General features: G+C 46.4%; 2 protein-coding genes across 6 annotated transcripts in view; one reads left to right on the top strand and one right to left on the bottom strand.

Moving 5' to 3' along the window:
- Positions 1-19,011, bottom strand: part of Rusf1 (RUS family member 1) — a 21,418-nt gene extending 2,407 nt beyond the window's left edge. The window contains exons 1-10 of the mRNA XM_005064317.4: positions 18,652-19,011; positions 18,319-18,433; positions 10,884-10,929; positions 9,201-9,233; positions 9,008-9,113; positions 6,552-6,653; positions 2,169-2,239; positions 1,902-2,086; positions 1,761-1,818; positions 267-337 (exon numbers count right to left, since the gene is read on the bottom strand). Of these exons, the coding sequence (XP_005064374.1) occupies positions 267-337; positions 1,761-1,818; positions 1,902-2,086; positions 2,169-2,239; positions 6,552-6,653; positions 9,008-9,113; positions 9,201-9,233; positions 10,884-10,929; positions 18,319-18,433; positions 18,652-18,945 (1,081 nt within the window). The 5' untranslated portion in view covers positions 18,946-19,011. The remainder of the gene's footprint in view (positions 1-266; positions 338-1,760; positions 1,819-1,901; positions 2,087-2,168; positions 2,240-6,551; positions 6,654-9,007; positions 9,114-9,200; positions 9,234-10,883; positions 10,930-18,318; positions 18,434-18,651) is intronic.
- Positions 18,095-23,714, top strand: LOC101841405 (alpha hemoglobin stabilizing protein). 5 transcript variants are annotated; one of them, XM_040753437.1, is made up of 5 exons: positions 18,095-18,294; positions 20,883-20,961; positions 22,695-22,874; positions 23,053-23,127; positions 23,361-23,714. In XM_040753437.1, exons 4-5 carry the CDS (start codon positions 23,053-23,055, stop codon positions 23,592-23,594), a joined length of 309 nt encoding a protein of 102 aa, XP_040609371.1. In that variant the 5' UTR covers positions 18,095-18,294; positions 20,883-20,961; positions 22,695-22,874; the 3' UTR covers positions 23,595-23,714. The 5 variants fall into 5 exon arrangements, with proteins under 5 accessions (XP_040609371.1, XP_012967883.1, XP_040609360.1 ...); XM_013112429.3 differs by lacking the exon at positions 20,883-20,961; XM_040753426.1 differs by having other exon boundaries at positions 20,883-22,874.

Genomic DNA, 23,714 nt, shown 5'->3' with positions numbered 1-23,714 from the left:
ATTATAATGTAAATATCTCATATGTGGGCTATCTGATATTCGACCCCTGTGAAAGGGTTGTTCAATCCCCAAAAGGGTTGTAACCTACAGGTTGAGAATTGCTGTTATAGCGAGATACCGTGAATTCATTAAGCATGAAACTATTAATTTGAATGCACCAAAATTTTAATCTAGAGCATCCTCTAAGACACTAGGCAGACTCCAAACTGTCCAGAGATCGAAGGCCTGGAGGAAGTAGGGGAACTGGGAAAACGTAGCACACTCACTTTGTGATTGGTTCCAGCAAAGGAGGTATGGTTCCTGATGCCCTTCAACCAGCTGCTTGAGCTCAGAGACACTGATGGAGAGAAGAGTGCACCGGGGCCGGGGAGCAAGGCAGAAGGACCCGCTGGTCAAACTGCTGCCGGTGACCGCCAGTTTGCCACTGACCTTCTGCCCACTGCCCACTGTTTCCTACGCACTACGCTGACCCACTCCCACCTTCCCCCTTCCTATATGTGGCCCCCGCTCTCCCTGTGCACCATCCCCTTCATCTACATGCGTCTCTTGCTGAAATTATCCGTTGCAGTTTGCACATGCACATCCTGCACGCCGCTCACTTAAACCCTCCCCATCTACCTCCCACCCCTCTCCATCTCCCTTCTCCCTACAAGTCTCTCGCTCATATTTGCTGCCTATTTTGTTTTGTGGCTCACTGAGCCTTCTTTATGACCAGGAGCTTGGAGCAATAGTTGAAGCCTGGTGGGCTCAGCAGGGGATACATGGCTAAAGATGTAATTTTCCCTCCCTATAGAATCCACTAATCACTAACAGTCCTCTTCCTTGGCTGACTGGTAGTGCCAGCCTTGTGTGGGCTTTAGTGCAGGTCACTTCAGCTGAGTTAATGACTGCATTGGTTGTACTGTGTAGGGCTTAGTTTTTGGCAACTTGACACAACCTAGAGTCACCAGAGAAGGAGGAACCTCACCTGAAGAACTGCCTTGACCAGGCTGGTCTTTGGATATGTCTGTGAGATACTGCCTTGGCTGATGATTGATTTGGGAAGGACCAGCCCACTATGGGTGACACTATCCTCCAGCCCACTATGGGTGACACCATCCTCCAGCCCACTATGGGTGACACCATCCTTATGCAGGCAGGCCAGGGGTGCATTAAAAAGCTAGCTGAGCATGAGCCAGCGAGTGAGCTAGCAAACAGCATGGCTTCTGTCTTACTTGTGCCCTGACTTCCACTGATGATTGACTGTCTCCTGGAAATCTACGCCAAAGAAACCCTCTCCTCCCCAAGTAGCAGAAAAGTAAACCAGATCATATCAAGTGTAGAAAATGGAATTTCAAAGCTGTTTATTCTATCTTCCAGCTCCTACACACTTCCTGCCCCCTATTCATAATGGTCCATGAGCCTTAGAAGGGATGGTGTTAGTGACTTGTAAGGATGGGTCTACAGCCTCCATTTATTCTGTGTACCTTGGGTGGCCATGAGTCTCTGCATTTACCGCCATTCATAAGGAGAGGCTGAGGGCTGCTTTTGTCTATGGGTGTACACAGAGGTATTTAGAGGGCAGTTTGCTCTTAACATGTATCTGCTCACTGCTTCCCTCAAGCACTCAGGCTGGTCTGTAGGCCTGTACAATGACAATAAGAAACCTAGAACAGGATACACAGTAAAACCTGCCCCCAAATCGGTGTGTAACGGAAAATAGGGGCCTATGTGGAAAGTGTCTGAAGCAGCAGTGAGGCAGGAGACCCCAGGCCACTCACCTGGACACCAACTGGTGTAAGGGAACACCCAGGGACAGAGACAGGGATGGCCAGAAACCTGTAGGAAGCTGTAGTCAGAATGCTCAGGCACAGGAGAAAGGCTGGGAGACAGGGGGGCAAGAGACCAAAGGGTCGGGTCACCTGTCCACAATGGCTCCATCCGATTGGCTGAAGCAGGCTCAAGTACTTCTCCCCTCTGAAGGAAGTGCTTTAGAACCAGCTGGAGCCGGCTTTCATTCAAGGTCTCCAGGACAAGGGCTCGAACTGCCCGGTAGTTGGCATAGATGTGGAGAGCGGTCAGGAGGATGAAGCATCCAAAGCTGAGGCTGGGGAAGACAGTAAGGCGGCCAATATGTACAGGAAGAGGCTGCGCTGGGCGTCTTTGTCCTAGTCTCACTCCTGGCTTACCTTGGGCAACCTGATACCAGAGGAAGCATCAACAGGCTGACCAGGAGCCCTGCTAGGTTCACCACTGTCTCCTGGAAAACAGCAGAGAAGTTGAGCATTAGAGGGCTTTCTTCAAGGCAGAAGGGACGGCCTTGGATGCTTTTCATTATAATCCTTACTGCTCAGAACCAGCCAGGGCTCCCTACTTGATGGGAGTGCCAACTACATTTTTCATGTTTTGGTGAATGGACTGCTAATTAAAAGATGCTGAGAATTTCTCTGCTCAATAGACACAATGCCTTCAGAACACCCATGGAACATGTCTTTGTCGACTCATCTGAATTCCCACACTGGGTACTCCTGGCTGTGCACGGCTAGTTTTCTATAGTGTGTTGGGAAATACTGGCAACAAGGAAGCCCAGAAAGACAGGAACAGGCCTTGGCCTTGGGTTGTGGACCAAAGTAGCCAGAGCCCTGATAACTGGATGAAGACATCTTAGGGGGAAAGAGTCCTGCTGCCTGCCCCAATGTATTACTCAAGAGTATGAATTGGGGTTCCTAATTACTAGGGTTCTGGGAAAGCTGGTCTTGGCATACAGGGGCCCCGAGGCTCAAGAGCTCATTTGCTCCCGGCTTTCTATGCAAGGAGGCAGGCGGAGGGGACGAAGGCTACGGATGAAGTGGTAAACCAGGGATCGAGGTGCTCAGGAGCTCAGGAGCAGAAAGGGAGAGAAAGTTCCAGCAGCCATGTAAAGTGCAACAACACTATGTGAGCATGTGAACGAGGGACCCGAGAGAAGCTACCTCCAGACAAACATGTGAAAGGAGCCAGGTTCTGAGGAAGACTCGCACTTTTCTTTATCTAGGCATCATCTGACAACAGCATTCTCCAAATAGCCAGAGAAATACCAAAGTGGATCCCACTTCTGACACCAGCTGATGAGGGAGGTCAACGTAATATGGAACTTAATGTATTTATTTACCAGAGAAATGACTGGAAGATCAGAAGCGTGGCAGGCTTCCGAGAGAGTGCCTTTGCTTTTCCTTTCCTTTTATCCTCACCGAGGGGCGTGGACAATGCTGTGGGCGCGCCCCTACAGTGGTGGGGGCGTGGACAATGCTGTGGGCTCGCCCCTACAGTGGTGGGGGCGTGGACAATGCTGTGGGCTCGCCCCTACAGTGGTGGGGGCGTGTGTGTTCATGAGAGAACACACAGCTTGCCTGGGTGCTCCATGGACTTTTCCTCAGCTCACCGCCCACTCCCATTCTTGGTGGACCTTTACCCCCCTTTAAATAATCTATTTCTATTCCGTGTCTAACTTAGAAGTTGTTGACTTTTTCTCTATCTCCCCTCCTGGAGGCTGCTGGAATTTTTCACTTGTACTGTTTTTCTTAAGCACTAATAAAGGTATCCTTGAGCTTCCTTCTCGGTCTGTTTCTAAACTCTTTCATTAATGAGACTTGGAACCCCCACAAGAACACTGGTTTCCCCTGTAAGATGTGGTAACTAGGAAGGAATCCACAGAGGCTCCTTGGAAGGTTCAGCTCCCTGCCATCCACGATTCCCTTTGAAGCCCTGTCCCCAGGCTTTGTCTTCTGCTCTACCTCAGGACTTGAGGCTCGGTACCTAGATCCCTGGTGCGCCCACAAACCTGGCTGATCCATAAGGGCTGGAGGGCTGTGACGGCAGAGCCCAATATGACCCCTTTCCGTTTTAAGCTTCAGTTACAGTGTGAATTAAAAAGAGCCTTCACCCAGTATCTGGTAGAAGCAGAAGCAGAGATTCATTGCTAAGCACTTGAGCCAAACTCCTGGAATCCCTTTGTAGAGAAGGAGTGACGAACAAAGGGGTCACGACCATGCTGGGAAAACCCACAGAAACAGCTGACCTGAGCAAGTGGGAACTCGTGGACCCCAGACTGACAGTTGGGGAACCAACGTAGAACCAAACCAGGCCCCCTGAATGTGGATGTCACTAGGAGGTCTGGGCAGTCTATAGAGCCTCTGGCAGTAGAACCAGGATGTATCCCTAGTGCACAAATGGACTTTGGGAGCCCATTCTCCATGAAGGGATACTCTCTAACCTAGATACATGGGGGAGGGCCTAAGCCATGCCCCAAATGACTTGACAGATTTTGATGATTCCTCATGGAAGGCTTCACCCTCACAGGGGAGTGGATGGGGGGGATGGGACAGGGAGGAGGTTCAGTGGGGGGGGGTATGGGAGGATGAGAGGGAGAGGGAACTGGGATTGATATGTAAAATAAGATTGTTTCTAATTTAAATAAAATTTATATAAAAAAGAATATCCTTGAAATTGTCTAGGTCATCAAGGGCATGCACATCAGAAAAGCCACTAAGTATCTGAAAAATGTCACTTAAAAAAAGAAATGTATGGTCTTCAACATGGTCTTGCATGTTGGGGAAATTCACAGAGACAGCTGATCTGAGCAAGTGGGAGCTCACTGACTCCAGACTAACAGCTGGGAAACCTGTACAAGACCGAACTAGGCCCTTGAATGTGGAGGTCAGTTGGGGGGCTGGGCAGTAGACCAGGATGTATCCCTAGTGCACAAACGGACTTTGGGAGCCCATTCTCCATGAAGGGATACTCTCTAGGCTTTGTGTTAACAACTGCTGCTCCTCTTTACCCTGGTATCATCTCACAGAGCCCATGTGAAACACAGCCTGCAAAGCGGCGGCTATGAAAGACCACATACACACGCACGCTGGATGCTCTTTGGGATCTTTCCTTAGCTTGCTAGTCACTTCCATTCTTGGACGTCTTCCTTTAATAAGCTATTTATGTTCCATGTCTAACTTAAAGGGCATTAACCTTTTCTCCACCCCTCCTCCAGGAGGCTGCTGGGATTTACACCTAGCGTCTAGCAGAAGGGACATTGGTGCTCCATTGACATGTCCCTGTGGGTTTCATATCAAGCCTGTGCTGGCCTCCAGCTCCTCACAAGCACTTGCTCTACATTTCAAAGCCCCCACAGCAGCATCCTGACCCTTTCTTTAGCCCTGTCTTCCCCGCTCTTGCTATCTTACATTCTCTATCTCTTGCTATCTCCTCTATTCTTTCCTGGTCTCTTGCCTCTCTTGCCGATAGCCCTGGCCATGCCCAGTCTACTTCTTTTCTCTCTGTTATGGACTCTTCCAGTTGTCTCTAAATATTTTCTTGTATCTACAATAAAAATCTAATAATAAAAATAATAACAATAAACACCCTAATAATTAAGTGACCATTTTAGTAGTTTCCTCACCGTACCCTCTCATATACAGTGAATCTGTTTCTAAATTCTTTTATTAACGAGACTAATAACCCCCAAAGGGAATCTCACTTTCTCTGGAAACAAACAGAAAGCAGGGGCCAGAGACTAAGCACATGGTCTACAGTGCCCTGGTGACACATTTCTTCCTCAGTGACGAAGCTCTACAGAAACATAGCTTGGGGACTGAGGCAGGACTGGGAGACAGGGAGAACTAACATGAGACACTGGGAGGTGCTGGACAGAAAGACCTGGATTTCACTTGATTTAGTTCAACCAACGCCTGAGAGGAGGGACTTAGCTGAACTTGGGACTTTCCGTGCTTCAGTTCCTTATTTGTGAAATGGTCACAACAGGTACATATAACACGGTAAGGACTGGACTAGTTCAAGGAGAGGATATACCTGACATGTGATTAATGCTTTATAAATATTAGTTAAGGATTACTGAGCAAAACAATGTAAGATAAGGTTAGAACTAGGACCGGATAGAATAGGTTTCTAAACTGATTCGACGACTATAGGAATAAACAAATAATAACAACAACAACATCCCTTCACATTTCGGGGACCTGCCCAAGCCTTACGTTCCTCAGCTGTGATCCAGAGTCCTACCAGTGCTGACTTTACAGGATAGGTGTGAGTTAAATGAGAAAGCCCAGAGAGCACTTAGCACAGAGGTTTGGGGCAAAACCTACCACCTATCAATCTTAGGGCTGTCCCTCCCAGCCGACTCTGCTCCAGGCTCCCACAGTTAGGGGGAAGGTGCTGGGCCAGAAGGAGTGGAGGCCTCTGGCTGGTGACCCCAACAACCCCACATGCAGAGTACACCTCAACTTGCCAACTGTGATCAGTAAAACCAGCTCCCAGGGTGGGAATTAGGCCTAGAGAGGGCAAAGGTTCTCTCTTGGCCAATAGGCAGTGAGCAGGGGCTGAAATGAGCTTGAACTTGTCTCCAAAACTGTGTTGTGGTGTCAGATCTGCCCCACACCCTGAGTCACAGCAGGGGCACTTACAGTCCCTACTCACCTCTTTCCCAGGAGCACTCAGGGACCTCTTTCCATACTTCCCAACTGCGGCCTGTTCCAGCCCCTTCCCTACCTCACACTGTTTCCCCAGTGCTTGATGCTCACCTGGCTGCTGTCCTTGGCTGACACATCAGCCATGTTGTTTCTTCGGGCCTGGTGCATGGTCAGTGCCGCTCGAGTGGCCCCACCAGCCACACCCACAATGCACTGGGGGGTAAAAGAGAAGACTGAAGTTCAGAGCAGCCATGTGCTGTAGGAATGCAGACCCTTCTGTGGATGAGCACATAAATAACTCAAACCATTCGGAAATCGGCTGGTCTCAGGTGACCCCTCCCCTCCAGCAAAAACCAAAGCCAGTCCCTGACTTGTGTCTTTAGGCGCATGCTCCCTATCTTGCTCCATGAAAAGAACGAAAGCCTTGCCTGCCACTATCACCCTGTGGCCCTGACTGTAGGGAATTCCAACTTCCTTTCCTGCCCAAATATCTTTTTTTGCTCTTTGAGTCAGGGTCTTGCTATATAACCTAGGCTGCCCTAGAACTTGCACCAGACCCCAGCATGCTACAGACACAGGTGTGTGCCTCCACAGAGATATTTTTAAGCAATACCTCCCATCTCCTTTTCTCACTTTGGCTGCAACCTTTCTCTGACTGAACAATGAGGTCCTGTATGATCTCTACTCACCTATGTATAAGTGCGTCTTCGCCCTGCCCCAGTTTAGCCCCATTTAGCCTTTCAGGCCAATCCAAGTTTATTCCAGGGGCACTGGAGTGAGGTACTTACACCTCTCCTTCTGAGAACTCTAGTAGCAAAATCCATTAACTAGAGTCACTAGTTTGATGACTCTGCTCATCATGCCTCTTGTAGATGACAGAATGACAGGCTGTGCTAAAAGTCAGACACAATTTCTTGATGAAACGCGTGTATAGCTATGAAAGTAGAGGAACTAATTTGTTCAAAAACAAGAGAAAAGTGGCACAAAATGAGGCTGGAGTGACTGGCAGCGCACAGTCTGGTCCAAGTGGAGCCTTGGAAGCCTTTACGGTCACAAAAAGCAATGGGTCAGATAAGTAACTCAATTTGATTTCCACCTTTATTATTTTTAATTAAAATATTTATTTATTGTATATGTGTGCATGTTTGTAGTAATGCATGCATGGAGGTTAAAGGATTTGTAGGAGCCCCTGATTTTCCCTTTACCATGTTGGTCCCAGGGACTGAACTCAGGTTGGCAGGCTTGGTGCCGCCATCTTGCTGGCCCAATGACTTCCACTTTCCAAAGACTATTAGACTTTGTTAAGGACTAAAGAGGGATTATACTACCTAGGAAAGAACTGCTTCTTCAGCAGAGGTGCTGACGGGAGACAGGGCGATGAGTGGAAGTAGGAGGGAAACTCCTAAGAACAGGGGGGGAGGTGACAGTTGGGAGGAAGCGTGGATGACAGCCTCTTTCTGGCTGCTGTAGCTGCGGATGAAGTGAGGTCTTTCCCCTTGAGATCACTCTGTGACCAGCACTTCATCCACAGCTACAGCAGCCAGAAAGAGGCTGTCATCCATTGCAGTATTTGGTAGTCACACAGGCCTCAGAAGAGTTTAATGCAGGATTTGAGAGACACGCCAACAGTCATAACCCTTGGTCCACAGCTACAGCAGTGTTTATCTCTGGTGTTTCCTACTCTAGTTACAAAAGCAGAGGTGAAGGATGCGGTGTGTGCAGCATTTACCACTTGCCCTTAAACAAAAAGACTACTTGACCCCAAATACCAAAAGTGGCTGCTTGGGTGCGGTGTTGACAGATAGGTCCTTGAGATGGGTCCAGCACTGAGTCATGGAGCTTTACTGTGTTCTACATACCAGACCATGGTGGGCTTTTCTCCTGACCCTGCTAGGCCTGTTTCCTCACCAGGAGCTGTGACGGCAAGTGAACCCCTATCACAGAGGGAAAGCTTACGTTTGTTTCAGTGGCCCCTCAGCCTCTCGATTTGAATCTGCTGTGATTTGTGGATCGCTGTGTGTGTGATTTCGTTCTTTCACCATATCACCCCTCGCCCTCCCCCCTCCCCCCTCCCTCCCCCCACCCGCCTTGCCCCCCCCACCCCCACCCGGCGCCTTCTTCAGGACTCAGCTTCAGGCAGGGCCTTCCTACAGCCCCAGACCATTTCCCATCTGGTATGCCAAGAACTGCAATTCTATAAATATTTGTGTAATTATGCATCATTTCCTTTAAAGATGGGAGAGTCTGTGGTCTGTGTCACTCATGTAGTAGGCACGAAAGAGATGTTTTAGGAAGAATGAAAAGAAGCTAGCCCCAGACGCTGGTGTCGGACTGTCCTCCAGCTCTAGCTCAGGGCTCCCTCACCACTATGGTTTCCCAACATGGCCCTGCACTGGCTGGCGGAGGTACAAGGTCTGTCCTGTCAAAGGAGGATCAGCAAACTCATCCGTGTCTGAGTAGGCACACACGAACTTTGTTTCCCTTTCAGAAGTGCCTTCAGTACAGGGTCCACACACAGCATCATTAAGGACCTACTTCAGTTACAGAAGTGCCCCAGGGGTGGGTACCTTGGCTAGGTTGCTGATGCTGACAGTCATGGTGAAAAAGATCGGATACATGGGAGCCATAATCTCCAGGAACATGGCTATATCGTTGAGGACATCAGCAAAGAGCCTAGGGGAAGGCCCAGAGGCAGAGGTCATAAGGAGAGGCTTTCATGGGAAGGGCAGACTGCCCGCCCTCTCTCCAGTCCCTTCTCACCGCCACTGCTTCGCGTTACAGTCCAGTTTGCTCCTGTTGGGGATAAGAAGTTATAATTTAGAACAAAGAAAAATGCTGTGGGCTCTAAGGGAGTTGTCCTTCATCATGGTGAGGTCTAAAGGGCTCAGGGAGGACATGTGCTTCCAACCATACAGCTGTGACCCTGCCTGTCGCTGTTACATCACAAATCCCCTAGCTGCTTTTCACTATCCGGGAAATCGGGCCACGCCTGCTGCAGGTCTATGACAGCAGCTGTTGGAGCCTTGCAGCCCTTCCCAGCTGAGCTGCAGAGCAAGTCCAAGCCCTATCTACTGCTGGCTCCATCCCCCTTAGCAACAGATTGTCCAGACTAAATCGTGTGGTGTGGAACTTGCTGATACTCCTCTGAAAAAAATCTATGAAAGTCAGATCTGGAGGATTTGAAGGTTTTTCCTTTGGGCTCCTCTTGCCACACTGTACATGCATGGCTGTCATCTTCCCTCACCTAGCTTCTCTCTGGGCTTTGAAAGGAAGGCCTGTTCTCTTCTGTTGGGGCCCCACCATGCTGGCCTTGGCAGGATGTTCTATCCTTCCTAATTGATCTCCTGCCGCAAGGCAGGAAGCTCCCTCTCCAGATGAAGCCCTTCTGAAAGGTAACTTCGTATCTGCTTCTCTGCCAGTGTTTCTTTCAGACTGTCACGGCTGCCTGAAATATGGGTCATCTGTGACTGCTGGGTATATCTCCTCTTACTGGCTCCAAGGAAAAATAATCCTGTTTACTGGCTGTTTTCCCACTCCCCGGGCAACCTTTGAAGAGGCTATTTCTGGACAATTCTCCTTTTTTTCCTTTCTTGTGTTCTTCAAAGGTAACCAGGCCAAAGTCCACATACCCGGGACTGCTTGACACACACTCAGTGTAACACAGGGTACAGATAGCTAGCCCAGGCTCTCCTGGCTCACCAAACAATGGATGGGTGGGGAGAAAGACCAAGAGAAATGTCTGGGCACCACTATCCAGGCCGAGGATGTTTCTGTTATACACCACTATAGGTGGCTACCTCTTCTGTCTCCATTCTAAAGTTATTCTCTGGCCCGTGCATAAACACTTGAAGGTAATTTCTCTAAGATCTTAGTGTTAGGAGATGCTCCAGTGTAGTCCAGCCCAGATTTGCACCCCTAGCTTTGGATCTTCATCTGGAATCCCTCAGAGGGAGGGGGAGCCCTATCTAGGGTATACTATATGTGCCCAGGGGAGTTGCTGAACACATGGGCACTCTTCCCACTTACCCAGCCTGATGGCATGGTAAGAAGAAAGGTCTCGGTCCCACCGCAGCAATTACAGAGTGAGTGGCTTGGGAAAAATAATTTCCCGCTTCTAGGTATATTTCACATCTTGAAAAGTGTTGTTGTCATCTTCTTTTCAGTTTGGGGGAACTGAACCCAGGGCCTTGTCCATGGCAAGGCAAATGCTCTATATCTGAGCTACAACCCCAGAATGGCATCTCCAAAATGTTCAATCCTATCCAAAAAGCTTACAAGGATTGGAGATGATACAAAATGCAAGTAGGATACAAAATGTTAAGCACTTTGCATAGATCTTTTTTTTTCCATTGAACTTTCTCCAACAAACAAAGGCTTGCATTATTACCAGTGCCAGTGAGAAGCACTACCAGAGCCAGCTGACCGGAAGAGAGACAAACTCACCCTTTCCACCAGGCAAAGATGATGCGGCCCAACATGCCAGTGGAATCTGGGGACGAGAAGAAGGCATCGTAAGGACAAGAAAGGAGCTCAGGAGCTGCAGGGCAACACAGACACTGGCACTGAACTGGCTGATTCACTTCCAGTCACGTTGCCCTTGGGAAAACATCTGGTGTGGCAAATTCTAGACAGAGTTAATACTGAGGGGTGCACCAAGGCCAGCAGTTTCCGGCACACGAGAGCTATGTGCCTGTGTATAGAGTAGACAAGAAATGTTGTTTGCAACCTCGCTGGACAGGTACTCCATGAAGAGAGCTGCATCCTCAGCCTGCAATGCTGTCAAATAACAGCGAAACACTAAAATGATGTGAATGTTTAAAGATAAGGAGTTCATAACATTCTGGTAGATCTACTCAGTTGCATATTAGACAGGGACAATGACATGAGCCAATTACTCACAATATCACAGATAAATACTTAGTGTCATAATCTTGTATGAAGGACTAATTAATTCATAGAAACCACATACAGCGCAATATGCTTTTCAGGAAGTCGTACAACTACAAGGTTGAGGAATACTTATCTACTCGGCACAACCATTCAAAAGTTTGTCTGCACTATAGCTGTTTCTATCACAGAATGGTAGAACTGAGTAGCTCTGCAAAAGGCAATACTGTCTGACCCACAGAAGACATCTGCTAATTCAGCCCATCCCTACGTGGAGACAGCATCCACTAGGCCTGGCAGTAGGATTACAGGGAAGGAATGTCTTAGAAACAGACAACTGGGAGGAACTCCCAGGATGGCACTGGAAAGGAGAGACTGAAGAGGTGGAGGGCTCCATCTTGTTTGAGTTTGAGGGCACAGACCCTTAAGTAGAGAATGCAAAGAGAAGGTTGAAAGAAAGTTAAGCTGGGAGGTCCCACCATATAAAACTATAGGAAGAGCCTCCCCTTTCTTTACTACTAAGCACATTCAGCCCTGGCAGAGCCTCCATGCTTACGTGCCTTCTAGCACACCCACTGAATCCTGGACTTGAGGGATATGGGATCACCTTCCCGCACTACCACAATCACTCAAAAGCTATTATGTGCACGACACTTTCCTATCCAGTCTGCTTCTCCATTTCTGTCCCTTGCCTGGTCCTGGAATACCCAGCAAAGCAACTTTATAGGTATCCTACTTTCTAAAACTCACGTGAACTTCTTCCCTTTAAGTACATTATATTATAAACAATGTGTTTATGTTTGAGATTTTTATTATATCCGTTTTTACTTTTGAATATGGCAAGATTACTATTACTGATCCAGAGGGAGTGACTGGGACAGACTCCACTTCTTCCTTTTAGTGGCACACTTACACCAACAGGGCATACATCCAACTTGGGCCATTTGACAGAAACAAGGGGATGTCTGTGGATCAATAGAAGCAGTCTCTAGGGCCTTCATCACAGTCTGGAGAGTGGCATTGTGGTAAAATAATGGCAAAATGTCCTGCCTGTTATCTGAAAGTCAATATTGCCTACCATAATAGGAAACTTAATGTTCACCTCCTCTTCTTTGCCTTATAATTAGTAGAGTTGAGGATCTAGAGCTTTCTCAGTCTAATTGATGAATTAGTAATCGCCTGTCCGCAAATTATATGTGGACCTACTGTAAAGTCCCTGTAAGAAGCGCAAAGAATGGGACATGCAGCTCACAAACCGCCTCTGCCGAACGGGTTTCTGACCCCAACCCATGTCAGTGCCACTGCCGCACTCGCAGGCCTACATCTGGATGTGTAGGGTGTGGCACCACCTTTCAGTTGCCCTGACCCCACCAACCTCCACAACATCTCCAGCAGCTCATCCATCGGTTGTTCCTAGCCTAGCCTCGATCATGCAGCTCCTGAACCAGCTCACCCTAAGGCAGGCCATAATCTCACATCAGACACACAACCAAAGAAGCCCACATGTTCAGGCCACATCATGAACACATAGCAATATAAAAGGTCACAGAGTATGTCCTCACTCAACTGCAGTAGTCCTCCAGAAACATTCTCCAGTGAGAACTACATGAACCCAGAACACCAAATATAAAAGAACCACAAACTTTAGTAAAGAATTAAAGGAGTTCAAGAAAGACTCAAAGGTCAGCTCAACCACCTACACAGGATAACAATAAATGCCTGAATGGTGTCCAGGAAAACACTAATGGAGACAATTCAGAATCTGAAATACTAAGTTGGTGAAGAGATGTAAACATTGAAGATAACTTAAGATGAAATTGAGATGGAATTGAAAAACTCAATAACCTAATTAGAAAACTCAGGAGGGAAGCCTTGTAATTATAATGGATCAAGATCTGAGGATAGAGTAGAGGAATTAGATCATTCAAGGAAATAATAAAAAAATTTAAAAACATACAAAAGGAGCCAGACAGTCATGACTTATACCTTTAATCCCAGCACTTGGGAGGCAGAGGCACAGGTAGGCAGATCTCTGTGAGTTCGAGGCCAGCCTGGTATATGGAGCGAATTCCAGGACAGGCTCCAAAGCTACACAGAGAAACCCTGTCTCAAAAAAACAAAACCAAAACAACAACAACAAATCGAACCAAAGAACTGTGAACACCATGAGACGACCAGATCTTTGAATTAAAGGAACAAATACACAAGAATCCCAGGTTAATGACATAAACTAGATCTTCAACAAGATCATAGAAGAAAAATTCCCTAATAAGAAAAGACAGATACAAGGAACACACATAACACCAAATAGACAAGACCAGAGAAGAAACTTCCAGGACATACTATAGTCAAAGTACTTAATACTTAGAACAGGGATGGGTACTGAAGGCATTAAGGGAAAAACAACAGTATAACAACTGATTTCTCAATGGAAACTTTAAAAACCAGAAAAGCCTGGGGCAATGCACTTAACCTACTGCCAGTCTAGACTCTTAGACCCAGCAAAACAATCTGCCATAGTTGAAGGATGAAGAAATAGGCTAAAGGGACGGACTCACGTACACTAAACTAGACATACAGAGAATACTGGAAGCAATACTTTATACTGAAGAGAGGAATCAGCATAGCTGAGACTATAAAAAGAAAACAAATGAAGCAATAATTACTGAAACACAGTATATAACTAAGAACACAAACAGAAAAAAAACGTGGCAGCAATCAACATATACCTTTTATTTATTTAAAGCTACACAGAGAAACCCTGACTTGAAAAACTAAAAGATTAGGGAAAGTATTACAAAATAGGAACAGAAGGAACACTTTCAAACTCCTTCTAAGAAGCCAGTGTCACTCCAAAATCAAAACCAGTAAAGACAGCTGGACGTTGGTGGCGTGTGCCTTTTTCCCAGCACTCGGGAGGCTGAAGCAAGTGGATCTCTGTGAGTTCCAGGCCAGCCTGGTCTACAGAGTGAGTTCCAGGACAGGCTCCAAAGCAATACAGAGAAACTCTGTCTCAAAAAAACAGTAAAGACGCAACAAAAAAGGATAACTACAGACCAATATCCCTCATGAACACAGATGCAAAACCCTCCATAAAATACCAGTAAACATAATATAGGTATATAACAAGAAGATCATGAATAAGTTGGCTTTATCCCAGAGAGTCAGGGATGACTCAGCATACAGAAGCTAATAAATACCAGGACTACTCTCCCAGCGTCTGAAAGAAGTATGTAAGGCACCAAGGGAGAAAAGCAACCAATAGTCCTACTTAACTGCAACACCCACGGCCACAATGACTAGAATGGCATGATATTCCCAAAGGTACAATGGTGGTGCTTATATTCTGGGGTTAACCAACCCATTCGACTTACGTCCTGCTCAATAATAGGAAATTCATATCTGGTATGTTTTCTAACGATTTATTATTTATAATTCATGTGCATTGGTGTTGGACTCACACGTATGTCTATGTGAGGATGTCAGACTTCCTGGAACTGGAATTACAGACAGTTGCAGCTGCCATGTAGGTGAGGGGAACTGAACCCAGGGCATCTGGAAGAGCAGCCAGTGCTCTTAACTGCTGAGCCATCTCTCCAAACTCCTATGCCTGGTATTGCAAATGGAGCCCAGTCCCCATGCCCAGTGAAGCCATTGATTCTACTTCCTTCAACCAGTATAATTTCTAACTGTACTCTAAATTCTTATTTTTATGCCCATAGATAAGCAGGTCTCATCCCTCATTAAAAAACGAAAACAAAAAACCATTTTTATGCAGCAGATTTGGTCAAAATACAGAGAACAGCTGACTATTGGGTTCCTAACCTCAATACATCTACAATACAACTCCTATATCTAAGGCTCAGGGGAGCATCTTAGAAAAGGGGGCAGAAAGAGTGTAAGAGCCAGAGGACCAGGAAGTCTTCTTTGAGATGGTGCCTTCACTGTATGACAGGGGGTGGAACTCATGAAATCTCAACAAATATGGTTGCCTAAACAAGACCTGAAAATGATGCCAGCTTACTTGCCAGTATGGATGGGGGGGGGGAGCTCACAGGGCTCCACCCCCAGATAAAGAGCTACAGGCAATTATTAGTTGCTGAGAGAGAGAAACTCTCTTCTCTAGGAATAATGTGCTCCCTGATAATCCTATTCAACATTAAATGAACACCCCCCCCCCGTGTGAGTGTATGTGTGTGTGTGTGTGTGTGTGTGTGTGTGTGTAACAATAATAATTAAAAATAAGAGGCTGTGAATTTCAGGAGTGGGGTGATGAAGGGAGAAGAGGAAGGTAAATTATGTAAATGCAGCATTCACATGAAATTCTTAAAAACATAAAAAAGGAGACACAAGAGTCACTTGGCCTGGGACTGATTGGAGTTTCTCTGTCTGAAAAATAAATAATGTCATCAAACTGGCTACAGTAGGCATTGAGAGACAAACTATGTGTAAGAGGGCAAAATGCCTGGCCTACAGTAGGCTGTTAAAATACTAGCTGCTAGTGATATTACTATTGTTGTTTACAACAATTAATATGGTCCCAACAGAGCATGTGAGTTAGCTGGGGTTCTATTGCTGTGATAAAACATATGACCAAGAGCAGCTTGGGAAGGAAAGGGTTTATTGGCTTATACGCCCTGGTCACTGTCCACTGACAGAAGTCAAGGCAGGAAGTGAAACAGAGCAAGAGTCTGGAGACAGGAACTAAAGCAGAGGCCAGGAGGATGCTGCTTACAGGCTTGCTCAGTTTGCTTTCTTAATACTCAAGGACAACCTCCCCAGGGATGGCACTGCCCAGTGGGCTGCGCCCTTCCACATCAATCAACTAAGAAAGTTCCCACAGGCTCAGACCACTTTTACAGAGGAATGCTCTCAATGGAGGTTCCCTTTTATCAAATAATCTTAGCTTGTTTCAAGTTAATGGCAAACAAACAAAAACCACTAAGCAAAACTATCTAGCCAACCAATCAGGACAGTATGTGTCTGAAAATGATTACAACATACATTCTAAAGCCAGGTATGGTAGTGCATGCCTACAATTCCAAGTGAAGAAACAGGGGTTATTTCCAGTGATACATGTAGTTCTAGGCTAGCCTGGGCTACAGAAGATCCTGTGTCAAAAACAAGCCAACAACAAAAATTCCAAGGGTACTTATGTGGTGCATATAAAATCTTATCCTTGAGGGAAACAAGCTTGTTAAACCGTTTCTAAATAAAGAGGGTTTCTTTTAACACCAGTAACAGGTTCTAAAGTAAATATACTTTCATATCTTAAAATGGTCTCAGCTTTTCTTAAAAACCTGTTAGGCATATGCAACATGCTGGTGGTAAGAAAGGGATGCTTAGAAATGATACTAAAACACTGACCCAGGCTAAAATACTGACCCAGACTTCAACCGCAGTTTTGAACCTTGACTAACAGGAGAACAATGGAAAAGATGACGTTAAGCACAGTGTGATACTGTGAAAAGGACTAAGTCACCTATGTCCAAATCCAGGCAGTATAACTTATCAGATGTGTAACCTCGACACTTCTATTTCCCCAGCTATAAAGTAGGGAAAACAGCAACACCTGTCCTACAGCTACTATGATGTCTAATCAGCAAATTTAAAGACGGCAGCAGCTATTGTTATTATTGCCATTATTAAAAGACAATGAGGACAAGAAGTCATGGATCACTTCTGTTCTAACATGTTCTTTCAAGAGATGGCCCGTAGCTACACAGTGTGCTCAGTTCTAACAGTTAGGGCATAGACAGAAGCCTCCTGATGTCCAAAGGGTTCAGGGAGGCTCACCAAAGACATGGCCAGACCGATGAAGAGAGGATGAGTTTGCCCCTAGGTTTCCTTTAAATACCTGTGGCATCAGGTGTTCAGTTCACGAGGATCGGAAGAAACAGGGTCACTCCAGGATGATTTTTGGCCTTTGCAGCCTTTCTGGTGAACTGATTGAATGTAGCTTTGCAAAAAACTTTTTATTGTTACACAATTTACACCTTAACAAGTCAATTTCCACATCCCAAAACCTCTTATCTGACTCTCCCCAAAGAGACAAACGCCCAAGCAGTTCCCAGTCACAGGCACCTCACTTTTCTGAGTCCTCCCTCAACCAAGTTTTTCATAGGCTTTCAACCTTTAAGAAACTCCCAGATAAGATTCATATACTCCAAACAGGAGGTAGCCCATACACAAGGTAGCAGTCACAAAAAGCAGAGCAAGGCCCAGGTGCTAACACACCTGGAATCAAGCCAAGCGCAAAGCTCTTCGGGAACTCCCACTACAAATACCACTGGGAACAGCCGGCAGAGGCCGGAAGACTGAACCACAAGACCTAAACGAGAAACTAGTGGCGATATCCCTTTTCTCTGCTTCACTCTCAGGTGGCATGGTGCTTAATTAACTTTTTTCTTGGTGATTTTTTTTTATCGAAAAGCTGTACACTCTGAGCTTACTGTAATCATTGATTCAGCACTGTCTTCTACCCCAGAGGAGTCAGAATACATTTTAACCTCACCAACTTAGGTCCAGCTAGATCCCCTTTCCCCAACTTGAGGTATCCAATTTTCACCATCCCAAGAAGCTGGCAGCTTTATGTAATAAGCTGCATTTCTCTGCAATCCTGCACAGAGTAGGACTAAAGTTAATTTAAGGAGGAGGGACCCAGACGACTTGAGGATTCTGAACTTTGCAAGGGGAACAAGTTGTGTCTTTTGGGCTGATTCGCCCGTGACGTATTCCAACTATGAGCAACGAGAATACTGTTGTAGGCATGGGGACACGTAGCTTCTGTGTGCTGTCTCATCAGACAACAGACAGCAATAAACACACACCAATAACCACACACTGCGGAACGGCAAGACTACGATGATTTGAAGTGGAAGAGACAGACAGACAGAGACAGAGAGACAGAGACACAGACACACAGAGAGAGACAGAGACAGAGAGAGAGACAAAGAAAGTGCAACAGGTAAGGCTCCCGGGTCCAGCTCACCTTTCAGGAGCCAGGTAGACGTGGCAGCTGAAACAGAGGCTTTCGCATCGCCTACCCCTAAGCCCTGCAATACTGCCTGGGTGGCTAGGGAGCCGGAGAGGCTGGAAGCAAAGGCCTGGAGAGAAAAGGAGTGGAGTGAGGCGTGGTCGCAGGAGCAGGGGGCCTACTGTACCATACCAGCTCTCCGCAGTGGTGTGACCTGGAAAACGGTCAGGACTCTGCGGTGCACCCCAGCCTTCCATGTGCAAACGTGGACCGCAACGGCCGGTTCCCTTGGTCCCCAGCTATTAGGCGCCCCTCACCCCCACCCCCTCGGCAGTCGGCCGGCCACACCTGCACGGAATCCCACAGTTGGTAGGGCAGGTAGTCCGGGCTGACGCTGTCTGGGAAGCCCTGAGGCAGCAGCACGGCTCTGAGGCCCGAAAGAGCGGGCAGCGCTGCCCAGGGACCCCCGCCTGCACCCGCGTCCTGCCCGGGTTTCGCGGTCGGGGCCCCGGAGAGCCAGCCCCAGCGCCGAGCCCCGTCCCACTGCAGACTCCCGTCGGCGGCAGCGCGGCAGCCGCGCGGGGCTCGGGAACCAAACTGTTCCGTGCACAGCTGCACTCGCAAGCTTGCAGAGTCAGCCATGCCCAGGAGTAGCGGGTCCGTCCAAGTCCAACGCGGCAAAAAACAAGAGGAACTACATTTCCTGGTCGGCTACGGCGGCCGCAGAGGAGCAATCATCTTCCTTTACAGTCTTGGAAATCAGACTGTTGTAAATTCCAACAACTGGGAGAGGGAACGATGCCTTCCTGGCAAAGTAGTTGTGATCAAGACCCCATTCCGATCTCAAATTTTTGGCTATATAAGTTTGAAAAGTATCCTTCTCTGGGTCCCAGGTGCCTTTTTACCCCTGTGGCGCTAGGGACAATATAGCTTTTGAAATTTTTAAAATTAGCTAGTGACTTAGTGAGCTTCATTATGGCATCTTATACATACTTTCTTCCTATTGTTTCTCTTTCACCACTCGCCTCCCCTGTTCCCTTGCCTGACTCCTTACTGGATAGACACCTACCCCCCCCCACACACACACATGTTGCTTTTTTGTCACATGGTTTTCGTCTTCTACTCTCCTGAAGATCCCCTCTTCCCTCTTCATGGTTCCATTTCTAACTTCATGACCTATAGCTCCTCCCACACATACACACATATAGAAGTTCAGATCTAGGAATTGCATATGAGAAAAAATTGAGTAAATTTGTCTTTCTGAAACAGTCTTAAACTCATTTTCCTGCAAATGTCATGATTTCACTTTTCTTTATGGCTGAATAAAATTCCACTGTTATTCCACACTTAGTTACCCATTTGTGTACTAACAGAGACCCAAGCCGATTCCATTTCTTAGCTGTTGTGAATACTGCCTCAATAAACACAGATGTACAGGTATTTCTTTGGTAGGCCACAGTCCTTTGGTGTATACCTACAAGTAGCAAAGCTGTAATCATGTGGTGGTTCTATTGTTTGTTTCTTATGCTTTTAATAGCAGCTGCAACAGTTTACATTCTCACTAGCAGCATATAAGAGTTCTTTGCCAACGTTTGTTGTTATTTTGTTACTGGGGAAACTGAGATTCCCATGGAAACTTCTTAATCTCTTTAATTAAAAGAATTTAGAGGCTGAGAGATAGCTTAGTGGTTAAATACATGCAGTTCTTCCAGAAGGCTAGGGTTTGGTTCCCACACTCATGTCAGCTCACAAACTACCTGTGACTCCAACTTCAGGAGCTCAGATACCCTCTTTCTTGACTCCACAAGATGTGCACTTACACACACACACACACACACAGAGAGAGCGAGCGAGAGAGAGAGAGACAGAGACAGAGACAGAGAGACAGAGACAGAGACAGAGAGAGGGGGGAGTAATACAATCTTTTAATAAAAGAATTTATTTAGAAATGGAATGAACAGGAATCTTGAGGATAGTTTTATTAATTTAAGAGGAACAGGTTGAACAGAAATCCTGGCAACCACTAGGAGGAGCAATGGAGAAAACTCATGTCTTTTAAGTTAGGCATGGAATAGAAGTAGATAGCTTGTTATGAAAGAGTAAAGGGCTCTCCAAGAATGGAAGGGTAGAACTGAGGAGAGAGCCCAAATAGATTCAGCCAAGCACTGTTTGGTCATGTAGGGCTGTCATGTAATAGCCCCCCTAAACATGTAGGGTGATACAAATAGTCCCTCTGACCATTGTCCATCCCTACCCCTAGAGAGCACACTCTCCACAAAGGTCTCTTTGGCCATTGTCCACTCTCATCCCTTATTATTATGCATTAAACTCCATCTTCTACACCACACTGTGTCTCACCTGAATTCACTCAATAGAGAACACCAGGACTGGGCACTGAGGGGGAAAACAGAGTAAGATCCAGTAACAATGTCATCTCTGCCAGGTCTCTGTGTCCTTTGCTACCTTAATCTTGATTCAGACCATTTCTGCCCAACTCTGCATGCAGATATATTAATCATTAAGAACCACTTTGTCTAGAACAAGGTTGATTTGACTTAAACTGCTTCTCTTCCCTTCAGGGCTGAAGACATCAAGATTAAGAGTAACTCAACCAGCTACAGCCACTGGAGTGGCCCCAGGAAAGCACCAGCCATCGGGGTTTTGTTTTTAAAATCTCCTCAGCTATTAGCGCTTTCTTGTTTGCTGCTTGGCTTTCCTCTCTATAAAGCCCTTCCCCACCCAGATGGTTTTCATTGGCTTTAGCCACTTTGTTTCCTTGGCTCCCTAACACTGTGAGGAGATCCTCTGTCCTTCAGTTCTCCAGATTAGAGTGTTATTTCCAAAAGGCCTCTAAGGATCCTGGGGAGTGAGAACTTCCAGCTGTTGCAGGAACAGTTCCAGAAAACAGCATAAGTACAGGGAAGTTCTTGTGTGTTTCATAGCAGGGCTGCTCCATGGAGTTAGGAGGAGAATCTAAGCCACAAGGTTTCTCTCCCTCCAAACTCACCCCTTTCCTTTCTCCTCTTTCTCTTTCCCACCAACTTTAGGGACCTAGCCCTAAAGTAGGAATTTGCCAAAAGCATCTCCTTTTTCTCTTTAAATCAGAAAATAAAGTATCATTGTTCCTTTGCCTGGCATTCTTGGATGGTCACCCCGCCCCCAACCGTACTCCGTTTGACCCCGATAACAACTCCATTCTGGAAACTTCTGATTCTCAAGGGCTTCTGGCTTCATCATAAACTGTGGCTAGGAGCACCCTGCCAGCCCATGCCTCTGTATCTGACCCCACACAGAGTCTGTCTAAGGTTGAGATAAACACTAGCACTTCTGTGAAAAATTGAGTTCCCAGGAAGAATGAGAAAGTCAAAGGTTGCTCAACACTGTGCTATATTCTTTATGCTAGCTTCTGTGAATAAACCAAACCCTGAAGACACTTTCCATGAATGAATTCACCCAAGGGCCTTACTTGGAAGACATATTTGTAACTGTGAGATCTTGGGAAAGTTACTTGTTTCTCCGGCATTCAGTTTTTCCATCTAAAAAATGGAAACAATACAGACAGGGTCAGGGTGAGGGCTAAACAGATTATATGTGTAGGGGTCTAAGTCAGATTTGGCTAATGGTATACACTATTTTACTTTTACTTACTTATTTTTTATTTATTTGTGTATGTGTATGAGAGAGATATACATATACACCATGGTGTGCATATGGACATCAAAAGGCAACTTGTGGCAATCATTTCTCTCCTTCCACAATGTGGGTCCCAGGCATTGAACTCAGGTCATCAGTCTTGGCAGCAAGTACCAGTGAGCCATCTTGCCAGCCTAGGACATAACTATTTAGATGTTACAAATGATTTGGAGATAGTGATTCAAAGATTCCTTCGCTCTGCTGCGGCAAAGACATAATGTCATTTTTCTTTATAGTTGCAAAGCTCCATTATGTATATATTCTACATTTTCTGAAGGGATTTTTATAATAAATACTTGCTTGAAAAAATGCCTGGCATAAAAGAATACATAAAATGGCAAAAGAGAAGAAAAGTAGCATAAACTTCTTTTTTGAGAACAAGGTTTTGTTTGGATATAGCCTAGTACTGGCCTTTAACTTGATTCTCCTTCCTCTGCCTCCTGAGTGGGGGATGGTAGTCTGGCTTCTAAACTGCTATGAATATGGGAGCTGTAGACGGAGAAACAAATGTCATTGTGTGTAACACAAAAGTACCCATAACGTAATGGGGTCCAGTAAATGTTTGTTTCCTTAAAATATAGAGACTGGTTTGGGGTTGTAGGGAATAGGGCAAGCATGTGTTCCTGGTTTGTTTCTTGCTGTTTTCTGTCTTCATTTATCTATTTTTTTTCTTGGTGTCTCTATCTTTCTAACTCCAGGGAAGCCTCACCACCCACCTTCCCCGCCCCAAGATGACCTATCATACTCCTTCAGGACCTCCAAGCAGGGCGTTTCCGACTTAAGCTAACCCTGGACTCTGCCTACATCTAGCTTGGTGCAGAGGACACACCAACCCTGAAGAGTGTGGGCGGGCAAGCTCAGCACCATTGGATTTGAAGGTAAGCCCACATGGGTAGAAGTGTGACTTCCAACAGAGCAGGACTGAAAAGGTTCCGGAAAGGAGGCTTCCCGCTCCTTCCTCGGGGATGTTTGAGGGCACGTAAGGGGTGAGAGAACTGGGAGGATACTCGGGTGTGAAAGAAAAGGTGACATTTTACCTCTTTCTTTAACTGACAGATGGCCCCTTTTCAGACCAATGAGGAGCTGATTTCTACAGGAATAAAGCAATTTAATGTTCTGCTGGATCAGCAGGTAAGCTGGCGCAGTTTGTTTTAAAGGACAGAGATGGACAGAGTGTGTGTTGGGAGGGTAGAGAAAGTTCATTTGAAACTACAAGGGCAATGGTGACATTGGTCCAAATGTCTAGAAACAGGGAATGCAAACTCAAGAAAAGAGGATGTGAGCGTTTATAAGACCATCCTGGCACTCCACATTGCTAAGCACATTCTCCCTTGCTAATCTCTCTCTTCTACCCCCACCCCCAGGTCTTTAGTGACCCCCTTATCCCTGAAGAAGGCATGGTGACTGTGGTGGATGACTGGGTGAACTTGTACATCAACTATTACAAGCCGCTCGTGCTTGGGGGGCAGCAGGAACAAGACAAGACTCTGCAAGAACTCCAGCAAGAGCTGAAGACTTTGGGCAGCCAGTTTTTGACCAAATATAGGACCTTTCTGAAGTCCAGAGATCACCCAAACAGTGAACCACCTTCCTCATAGCCTAAAGGCTCACAGCATCACATCTAAGAACCCTGAAGTTCTTAGTCTCTGGGTTATGTCTTCGGGCTGTTGTCCCACGGCCTTTTTGTACCTTGACATCTCAATAAAGGCCGATACTAA

The sequence above is a fragment of the Mesocricetus auratus genome, unplaced genomic scaffold (assembly GCF_017639785.1).
Source record: "Mesocricetus auratus isolate SY011 unplaced genomic scaffold, BCM_Maur_2.0 Super-Scaffold_4256, whole genome shotgun sequence".
Classification (NCBI taxonomy): Eukaryota; Metazoa; Chordata; class Mammalia; order Rodentia; family Cricetidae; genus Mesocricetus; species Mesocricetus auratus.
This window is presented reverse-complemented; position numbering and strand designations above follow the sequence as displayed.

Bases quoted from the DNA above. Each gene is read 5' to 3' on its own strand.
- LOC101841405 (XM_013112429.3), top strand. From the start codon at position 23,053: ATGGCCCCTTTTCAGACCAATGAGGAGCTGATTTCTACAGGAATAAAG. The intron at 23,128-23,360 runs GTAAGCTGGCGC...CCCCACCCCCAG, and splicing joins ATGTTCTGCTGGATCAGCAG to GTCTTTAGTGACCCCCTTAT.